Source organism: Morus notabilis, unplaced genomic scaffold, assembly GCF_000414095.1.
Source record: "Morus notabilis unplaced genomic scaffold, ASM41409v2 Scaffold1388, whole genome shotgun sequence".
NCBI lineage: Eukaryota > Viridiplantae > Streptophyta > Magnoliopsida > Rosales > Moraceae > Morus > Morus notabilis.
In genome coordinates this window covers 429,186-439,485 of record NW_010362392.1, presented here as the reverse complement: position 1 = coordinate 439,485, position 10,300 = coordinate 429,186, and the positions used below count along the sequence as shown (strand labels likewise).

The 10,300-nt window shown below is 35.8% G+C and overlaps 1 protein-coding gene across 2 annotated transcripts; it reads right to left on the bottom strand.

Annotated features, from left to right (window-relative positions):
- Nucleotides 1–1,377: 1,377 nt before the first annotated feature.
- LOC21398471 (ubiquitin carboxyl-terminal hydrolase 9) lies at nucleotides 1,378–9,309 on the bottom strand. Of its 2 annotated transcripts, none has more exons than XM_024168044.1 (14): nucleotides 9,072–9,309; nucleotides 8,711–8,878; nucleotides 7,030–7,284; nucleotides 6,636–6,780; nucleotides 5,843–5,902; nucleotides 5,632–5,727; nucleotides 4,720–5,112; nucleotides 4,472–4,612; nucleotides 3,728–3,898; nucleotides 3,348–3,605; nucleotides 3,107–3,255; nucleotides 2,156–2,698; nucleotides 1,775–2,045; nucleotides 1,378–1,550 (listed from the first exon to the last, which is right to left on the bottom strand). In XM_024168044.1, the coding sequence occupies exons 2-14, from the start codon at nucleotides 8,860–8,862 to the stop codon at nucleotides 1,395–1,397; spliced, it is 2,790 nt and encodes a 929-aa protein (XP_024023812.1). In that variant the 5' UTR covers nucleotides 8,863–8,878; nucleotides 9,072–9,309; the 3' UTR covers nucleotides 1,378–1,394. The 2 variants fall into 2 exon arrangements, with proteins under 2 accessions (XP_024023812.1, XP_024023813.1); XM_024168045.1 differs by having other exon boundaries at nucleotides 2,156–2,587.
- Between the last annotated feature and the right edge of the window lie 991 nt (nucleotides 9,310–10,300).

The window sequence follows — 10,300 nt, the reverse complement described above, 5'->3', positions numbered from 1 at the left end:
AAAGGGCCTAATTAGGAGCCAAGCAAGAGGTGAAAAAAAAAAAAAAAAAAAAAAGAAAAAAAAAAAAAAAAAAAAGAAGATGAGCAGAGGCGGCTTGGGAACTAGGGAAAGGTGAAAATTCTCTTCCTTTTTTTGTACGCCTTTGTGTTCTGAAGAATCATTATCGTCATCTGTCTTCATGCATCTTCATGCATCATATGCTTCATTCCGACAAAGTGAATATCTTTTGCACAAAATTCCCAAAGAGTTCCCCACACACGTCCTCCTTTGATTGAGTTTTGGTGACTGTAATTAGTAAAAGTGGTTGAAAGAGTTGACTAATCAAGGTGTATCACGAGCCACTTAATCAGTTAACGGTAAATGGGTGGAGTGAAAGCTATGTGGGGTTTCGCTTTTCATCTATTTTTCTCAAAGCTGGCACCTAACTGTGAGCCGCTCTTTACCTTTTTCTATCTTTTCCACTTTTGCAGGTTAGAGGTATCAATGTCTTAATAATAATAATAATAATGCTGCTGCGGTCTTCGTTGTGCTGATGAGGAGCCTTTGCTAGAAGAGAGGCTAGAGAGAGAATTTATTGGATCCGATTTCATAATTTATTATTCTAGTTTACTAGATTACTTTTGTTGATTGTATTTGCATCTTAAATTCTTCATTTTGTACTGGACTGTGATGTCACTGCACCCAGTATATTGTAGCTTAATTTCAAGACTTTGACATGAAAACGCGTCTGTCATGTAACATAAAAGATCGAAAGGACTTCGGAAGAAATGAAAGTGAAATCCCCTCGAGGTTAGTGCACCAAATAAAAAAAGTGAGCAATTTTAATAACTGGTTCTTTCCCATAGTGATTCTTTCTAATCAATACAAGTGGATTACAAAAATGTAAGGCTCGAGTCTTGAGCGGACGGCGCTGAAACTATAGAAAAACCTAGCAGACCATAAAAGGGTTGGTTTACATAATTGCGAGCTATGGCCAACATATATAAATCGACCTAAACGATAAAAGCCAAGTCAATCATGGAGATAATTAGTTGACCAAAACCACCCTAATAACCCACATTTTACCTCCCTAAGCACTCCCTAAGCAGGAATCTTTTGTCCAATCTAACAGCCTCCCAAAATTTTCTTTCAGAAATAAGAGAAAAAAATAATACAATAATAGAATTTTTAAGAAGGGATTCCAAGCTGCATCAATGATATGCAACCCTTCAAAAATTTCGTATATAGCTCTGGCGTGCCGATTTAATGGATCTTTAACTTCTCAATTGCTAATTGTCATGTCCAATCCGCCGAGCTAAATGTAGAATGCGACGGGCTCACAATGCCTGCACAAGTTAGTTGTCAACAAAAGCCTTGAAGCCATAAAATAGCAAAATACTTCCAGAATTACGTCCTCAAGAACCCTGCGAGGTCTCGCCCACTCCTGCATTTGGTTCAGTTTTAACCCTTTTATAGAACAACACATAGGCAGCTGAAGTTCTGATCTCGGATTCATTGACGGGAGAAACATGACTATCATCAAAATGGTACCATCTGTTCTCGTCGATCAACTGCATGATTAAAAGAAGTTAAAACCTTGAATTTGATAAATAAGTTCGTGAAACCTGGTAAACCATATATGTTAGAAAAACACCCGACTTCTTGCTTCAAATATGGATCCTGGAATATTTAGCAGAATACAATACGCAATGACGATGTGGTGAGACATCATCAACTAGCTGTACGTCCCCACGTAAATTTTAAACACTAGAAAAACTAGAATCTGATTGTTTACCTTAGCATACGCAGTGTAGTGGCCACCGCCTAGACCACCATAATGGTTGCTAATGGCATATAGTTCGTAAACATGGGGCTTTCCATCCTTGCTTATCACGTATTTGCTCAAATCAAGATCATGAATAGGAAAATTCACAAACGTGTCTAATTTGTTCTTTGAATATCTGCTATATGAGAATCTTTTCAAGTGGAAAACAAGAATCTCAGGCAACATCCACAAGTCTAGCTTCTTGGTAGCTTGTCTATGTTCCTTGCACTCGGGGCAGTACCTAATAAAAAACAAACAAATAAAACATTAATTAAGATCACAGTATGGTCACGGACGTATATTTGAAAATAATGCCATTAAATGCTATTTAAACGAGGTCAAACTACCCACCACATGTCATCAGGCCCCAGAGGTTCTTCCTTCAAAAATGCCTCCAAGCACGTAAACAAAGAAATAGCTTCTTGACGAGTTTTCTTCACAGTGAACCCAGCCTTCTGAACCTCAGGGAGGTCCTTGAGGTAGCTTATATCATATAAGTCATGTTCTTCATCACTCCAGTCCAAAAAGACCTTTACAACTCGTGCTGAATTCACTACGGAGTCCTTCTCAATTGGCTTGCAACTTGAGCTGTTTCCATCAGTTACAAAAAGCTGGAAGGACAATTCACTGCTGGATGTTTCCTCCAGTTCCGTTTTGTCCATGGACAGGCTCCTGAAATTAGAGCTGTTTGATGGTTCCTCAATAGCACCTTTAACACAGCCATTTTCCTTTCCATTATGGAGCTTACCCGAAGAACGCGTTCTTTTCAAAGGTGACAGCAATCTAGAAACAGATGCATCAATATCAGCTCCACTTACTGGGTCTTCCAAATAAGTAACAAGAGGAGTACCAATAAACTTCCCCTGATAACCTTTAATACTGTCAGATGAACATCTGAGAAATCCACATGATTCAGTTAGAAAATCCAGCCAAGCAAAATGAGGTGGGTAGAAAAGTTCGACAAGTTTTCAAATAAACAAATGGATTTTATAGCCAAGTGCATAATCCAGTCAATACTTGACTTTGAGTGAATTTTCAGCTTTTTAATGGACAAGTCTTATGTTCTGAGATGATTATTTCAGAATATTCCCCTTCTTACAACCAGATAACGAAGCTCATATTTCACAAGTTGGGTTGAAAATACCAGCTGCACTTCACAGGTTTACTCTCTAATTACAATTGCCAAAGACAAGGTTTATAGTGTACATATAAGACGATTTTTCAAGTTTTCTTCAAGATTTTATTAATATATTTTGGTTCAATGGCTTCTACCAAAGCTTCTTGTGAAGGAAGCAAGCTTACTTTTCGTGTGGTCGATGAATTATTTCAATTCTGGTTCTTCCCACCCAATTTTTACAAAGTCGGTAAGCCACAATATGGTTGTCCTCCTTAATAGAAGCCAATGGTTCCGAGGGGTTCTCTAAATATCGAAAGATCCGCTTTTCATACACCTGACAATTGTAACTATAGTTTCTCAGCCACCAGAACAAAAACATAAAGAAAATCTGAAAAGCATATAAGAAATCAATGAGACCAAGGTTACCTCGGCAAGCAGAAGAATTTCGTCACTCTTCAAGCAGCAAGCAGAACTTAATGCCTCACTAAGATCCTTGCAGCAACCTTGCTTGAGCAAATTAACAGTATACGGAATTGGAAGGCCACTTCCATCACCACAAAACACAGTTACTGTCATTGGTCGAGTTACAGTTGAAGGAAGCGGCAGTGATAAATACATGAACGGGTCAAAAGTGATTGAAATCTTTTCACAGGCAGGGCAAACCAGTGTCGACTTATATTGGCCCTGAGCATCAAAGATATCTAAGATTATGAGCAAAAATGATAAACTTACACCGCCATATAAGAATAAAGAAAATAGAAAGGAGAGAGAGAAACAATAAGCAAAGTCCTGTAATTTCCACTCACTTGGCAAACATCAACGATCAATGAATCATTCCGGGCCTTGTGATTTTTCCAACACTCATCTGCAACTTCTTCATCTTGACGACCATCTGAATCCTTTGTTTCAATGTAAGGCTTTCGTTTGACACGATTTAAATCTTCATGCAGCCCATCCAATAAGAATGCAAGAAGTTCCTACAAAGAAGAATTTTGTCACACACAATAAACTCTATACAAGACGGTATAAACATATACAACTGACAAATTAAAATGATCACCCTATAAGGCTTATCCCTATGCAACGTGAGCAAACGAATCATACAAGATAATGAAAAGCATACCCTTGTTGAAGGATTAACAAATCTAACAACCCTAAAAAAAAGTTCAGATGAGTATGATTGGACTAGTATATAGAGGTGCAGGTTGTAGAAACAGCACAGTAAAAAACAATAAAGGACCCAAAATCTGACCAACATAACTTAAGGGTGAAGGAAAAATATGAACAACCAAACTTAAGCGCAACAGTCATGATATCATCAGCAAGCACAAATTCTTAACCAGAATAATTTAGAGATAGAAAACTAAATAAATAACTGATTGGCCAATCCATACTTCCATATGATAATTTTTTCTTTCAGGGAAAGAACATTTCTTCCACCCACGTAGTTTGAAACAGGAAACTAAAACTTGTAGAAGGAAATATCAAATGATAGATCAATGAAAAGTAATAGAGGAAACAGAAATTTTCAAGCAATATACAGTACTTACTTGAGAATCATGCTGGTTATAGCCACTGAACTGGGGAGCAAATCTAGCTAATTTTCCCTTAAAAGCACGTGGTGCAATTGTAGTTCGGCCTGAGGACCACAGTTTCCTCAACAGCTCACCAAAAGCAAGTGCAAGCTCACCCTGCACAGCTACAATATAGTTTAGGAACTTTTAAAGCAGGAAAGCTATTGCAGATTTCATGTAATTCACATCAAGCAAGTGAATCATAAATAAGAACAGAAACCTACATGCATTCCCAAAGGATTTTCTGTATTGATCTCGTCACTGTAATCTTGCAAGAAGTACTCAACAAGAGGTGGCGTATGAACTAGACACTGAAGGGCACTATTCATAAAACAAGTATTTCCTAGATTCTGCAATCCTGCCAAACCTCCCCTTTCTCCTTTTCTCAATTTATAAGCATCATATCCATCGTCCATATCCGAGAATGATGAACTTACAGCACTTCCCTGATATAAATTAAAATTATATCCTGTCGAATGACCATTGGACATTGTCGGCCCCCCAGCAATTGTAACTGAAGACCTTGATGGTTCTAGAGACACCAAAGCCAACTCGTTTCCTGTTGAATCCTTGCCTAATCGAGAAGTATAGTTTCCATCTTGAACCTCAAGAAGAATCTGCAGTAAAAAAGAGTCCACAAAGAGTGACTTCAGTTAAAACTTAAAAGCAGCACTTGAGAGATTATACAAAAGTCAACCAATAATAATTTAAGAAAAATTCAGTCATTTTCACTTTTCCAAAAGTCAACCAATAATTTTCAAATATTATAAGTTTCTTGAATAACTCTGATTTTCTGAACGCAAACTCAAGGCATTAGTATTACATGCATCTACGAAAGGAAAATTTCAACCAAATATATGAGAAACAGAAATCGTATCAAAGGAAAAAAAAAAAGAAAAAGGGGGACAAGAAATCCTTGAAGAGAAGAAAAGAAGAATCCCACAAAAAGCTACATCAAATAAAATAACCTCAGTGCCTAAAAATCAAAAGGGAAAGTCTCCAAAATTACTAGATAAAGACACCCAACAAGAAGCCCAATGTTGAACTGTTCCCAAAAAAAAGCTTCATCTAGAGAAATGTTCTAAAAATTACCAAATTTTCTATTAAAAAAATTGATATATAATCACAGTACTCACTTCTTGATCCATCTGCAAATTTGAGTCCTCTAAAGCTCGGTTTGAAATGCTCAGAATTGCATGCTTTCGCTTATTGAAGTAGTCCCAAATACAAGCCTGCCAATTTAGGGATAGACCAAGACTTCATTAGAAATAAAAATAAAAAATAAAAAAAACACTTAGAACGAACTGAAGGGAAAAAAAAATGCCAATAACAGTATGAAAAAGATACCTTTTCTTGCTCCAGTTCTCTGAGCCTACACACCTTCTCATAAAGCTCCCTTACAGAAGCCTGAAGGAAATAAACCGTGTCAGTACCTTCTCTTTCAAAATCATTGTAATTACAGAGGCATCAATTAAACATAATTGCCCCACGTGAAAATTCTTTTTTTTTTTCAGGGGGTAACAATACTTTTAAGCTCACAATAATTCTCCAAAAAACTACTTAATGAACAAGATGTTTTCCTTTTGACCATGAGATCCCTCATAGTAATAATGAACTTTCAACAAACTATAAAATGCAAAAGATATTTAAAAAAATTGCGGTTAACATAAATACATGAAGAACATCTATCTTAAATTATTAACACTAACCCATCCCTTTAAAAGAAGTCCTGCGTCTTATGACATTAAATTAAACACTCCCAAAAGTAACATTTAGGCTTTAGAAGTCAAAAGCCAATTTCTGAAGGCCATGCGAAACAGGAACTTCCAATAAAACCATCATTCATTTAAAGACTGGACTAATGAGTCAAAATCAAATTCAAGCTAATATTTAATACATGACAGATTAGTTGTCTAATTGCTCAACATATAAGATATTTAAACAAACAGCGCAAAGCACAAAAACATATTTACTGCATAGACGTCAAACAAATAAGTCAAAATTCCAAAGACTAGGGAAGGGTAAAAAACAGTAAAGTGCATCCTAGCAAAAAATCCAACATAGAAGACAATTGCACAGGATTCTTGGAAGCTCTAGATTAATACATTAGAGAAAAGAACAATAAAGTGATAAACATTACCTTTTTGCTTAACCTTACAAGTGACTGGCTTTTATCCCGATCATCAATCAACTTGAGACAGAGCGGGTAAACCTCTACAATAAAAGTCTTGTGAATCATACCCTGAGAAATCAATTTTCTTGGTAATGCTGGTCCTCCTTTGTACCTGGGGGGAAAAAATCCATCAGAAACGGTGCACCAGTCAATTTACATATTATTATGTGGCTCTAGAAATCAAATACACTCCACCAACACTAAATCAGAAGATATCAAAGAAAAAGAAAAAAAATAAATGCATAGAATAAACCACTTTGATAGAAATATGAGCAGGCTCCTAAAAGCATGCTAGGAAGGAATAAGGAAAATTGAAAAAATAGGGGGGGGGGGGGGGGGAAGAAAACGAAAGTGAAAGTACCAATCCAATAATTTTTCCCAAACTTGTTGGGGAACTAGAACATAGTCCCGTCCTTCCTCCAACATTCTACGTAGCTCCAGTTCATCACCGTCAAAATCATCTTCTTTTAGAAGTATATCAGAATTATCGATCTCTCCAGGTCTACCTGCAGTCTTTACGGAAAGCACATCCATATTTTGGGATTCAGATGCCCACCCATCAACTGAAGATTCATCCATGGCTTGCCCGGCATATCTCTGCCAGCTTGAATACCATCTGTCCAAAATAGAAGAAGAAACCCGATTTCAACCATCTAAGTCATGGATGAAACAAAAAATATTGAAACCAAAAGGTAAACAGTGACCCAACAATTGCACGCATGGTAGTAAAGGTACAAGTCAATCATCTATGCATAGTGATAGGATTATGTTAGTAATTAGTTATCAATATAATAAGTGCTTAGTGGTGTAGTTAGTTGGATTTATGTGATGTGAGAATTAGTATAAAAGAGTGTTAGAAAAGTAAGTCCGTAGGCAATTAGTGAATTGACGTGGGACTTAGTCTCTAGGGAGAGATCAAAGCCTCTCGAAAGCTTTGAAACTATCTTGTATTCCATTATTTCTGTTTTACTTCTTCAATACAAAAATCAGTTTAATATCTTCTATATTTTGGATTTTATCAAGTGGCATTAGAGCATGCCCCACCTTAGGCCTGTGTTGCGGAAGAGGCGACCTGGAAAGGCCAGAGTGGGCCATCCAGAGTGGGCCGCTGTGGACGTCGGTGTCAAAAGTATGGTGGTATGTTAGGATCCTGGTTGAGTCCCACATTGCTGAAGTATGGGCTTAGCATGTGGATTTATAACCATTTGGACACCCTCTCCCTACAAGCTAACTTTTGGGGATGAGTTCTACCTAAAAGGTTGTAACACATAGCTATATTCAATTTTCTTAATCCAAACTATTCCACCGGTTCATACCAGTAGAATGCAGTTGAAGGTAGCATTTGATTTACCAGAAGCCAAAAAAAAAAAGTAGCAAGTTATCAACCTGAATATCCGCCTATGCTTTATGGCTCATTTTATGTTGCTTATTGAACAATTTTGCAGGATTTAATACATTCATAAAACTACTTTAGAACCATTCCAGGTGAAGCCCTCAGGCCCCCAACGTGAAATCAACAAGGATAACCTAACGATTAAGGATAGGAACTAAAATTGCTTTCAGATGAAGCAAAACTTTATGAAATTCTTTACTTGTATCAGATCAAATAAAGAAAGATACAAGGAATTTCAGTTAAACTAGGCAAGGCAAACCCAAGGGACTAAACATTAAAAAATCTAGCCAATATCCAATCCAATAGCCTCCCAGTATAGACGAATATCCAAATTCAAATTTCAACTAGTAGCCTAAGGAAGAAGAAGAAGAAGAAAAATTAGGTTCAAAGTTTAAACAAGTTGAAGGGATGAGCTCTAAAACCTAGGGCACTATGCACTAAACTAAATACGCTGAACGACATTGAAACTTAAAACTTCAACCATCCTAGAACAATAATAAGCAACTAATAATGCAAACCGTTAAATTCTATGTTCTTCGTATTTCTTTTGGTGAATAGTAACAAAATCGCAGATGCAGAAGCCGAAGCATACCAAATATTTCTCGCAAGTGCAAACTAGAAATTGAAAGGAAGAATTGCCAAAGTTTACCGATTTGAAACAACGTAATACAAGTTTCCCTCCTTCAAATTAGCCTCCGATTGATCGGTGAGCTCCTTAACGATCCGCTTCTCCTCCTCCGGCGGTAGAGGCAAGCAACTCGCGCCGTTATCGATCATGAATCCCGAATCAGGAATCGTCATGATCGATTCACGAAATCTACGGCACAAAATCGACTAATCAACCAACCAGTGACAAAAGATCTCCAAAAATTCAACAAACGCAGATAATTCACCGAGAGAAACAGTCAGAAGACTTGGCTCCGCGCCAAATTGAAGCGAGAAAAACAGATATTAGAGAGATTGAAGTGATTTCGATTGCAGAGAGAGAGAGATGTAACATTTGGACTTACCTTGAATCGGTGAAAATGGCGAGAGAGATCGACGAGCAGATTAAGAGAGAATGTGAAGAGATATCTGGAAGGATCGGAGAAGGAGAGAAGAAGAGAAGAAGAAGAAGAAGAAGAACCCTAGACTGCGCAGAAGAGGAGATGATCTGGATTGCGTCTGGAGAAATCTGAAACAGTCGTTTTCGACGATGATGTCTTTCTCTCTCTAACTCTCTCTCTCTTTCCTCGAAAGATGAGTCAGTCACGCACCCAAATTTTTATAGCCTCCATGGACGGCACACTCGTTAAAGCTTCTCCAACCAAACTTAAAAAAAAAATGTTTTGTTATTATTTATTTAGAAGTTTATCTCGTTCATTTCGCTGATTCGAGTTTAGAATTTGAGTTTAGATGTGATTTTATGTGAGAGCTTTTTACTGTAGTAAAAAAGTTAGATGTGACTGTTTCTAAGAACTTTTTATTGTAGTAAAACTCGAATTCTAAACTCGAATCGATGAAGTGAACGGGGCCTATTTTTCAAACACCAGATAACTATTTTCCGCAAAAAAATTACAAATAATATAAAACTTATTTCGAAAAGGAAAAAAAAAACCCTGATTCTGGAACGTGGATCCTAGATTCCGAGATAAATACCTGTGGAACCTTACACAAACTTTTTGTTAACAATCCAAAAAAATTCTGATGTGAATTTTTTTTAAAAAGAACTTATTAAAAAAAAAACCTCTGATGTTTTTTTTAATTACGTTTCTAAAACTCAAATACATTTAGAAAAACTCAAAATGCATGTGAATTTTTTTTAACCATCTCTAATATAAATATTATGCTAATTATATAATTAACATCAAAAATTATAATATAATATGTTATTTTTATTTTTACTTCAATACACAATGCTATTTAAAATGTTAAATATACTTTTTTTATATAATTATTAAACTTTAAAAGTTAAAAAAGTAAATTTTTATTTTTAAAATAATTATAAAATGTAAAAGTTACATTGATTACATAGAAAAAATAAACATTTCAATTAATAGTAATCAAATGTTAAATTTTTCATAGCTATTTTTAGTGAAAAAGTTACTATAAAGTATATCATATGAAAAATTTAATACAATAAATAATATTACATTAAAAAATATTTTTTACACTCAATTATTAAATTTATAATTGACACATTAATTATAACATTATCTAATCTGAGAAAACTTTTTGAATAGCGCAGTGTTTTGTTTTA

Coding starts and splice junctions, on each gene's coding strand:
- LOC21398471 (XM_024168044.1), bottom strand. CDS start 8,862: ATGACGATTCCTGATTCGGGATTCATGATCGATAACGGCGCGAGTTGC. Junction 7,285..8,710: donor TATTACGTTGTTTCAAATCG/GTAAACTTTGGC, acceptor TATTTTGGACAG/ATGGTATTCAAGCTGGCAGA. Junction 3,899..4,471: donor ATAACCAGCATGATTCTCAA/GTAAGTACTGTA, acceptor TCTTCTTTGTAG/GAACTTCTTGCATTCTTATT.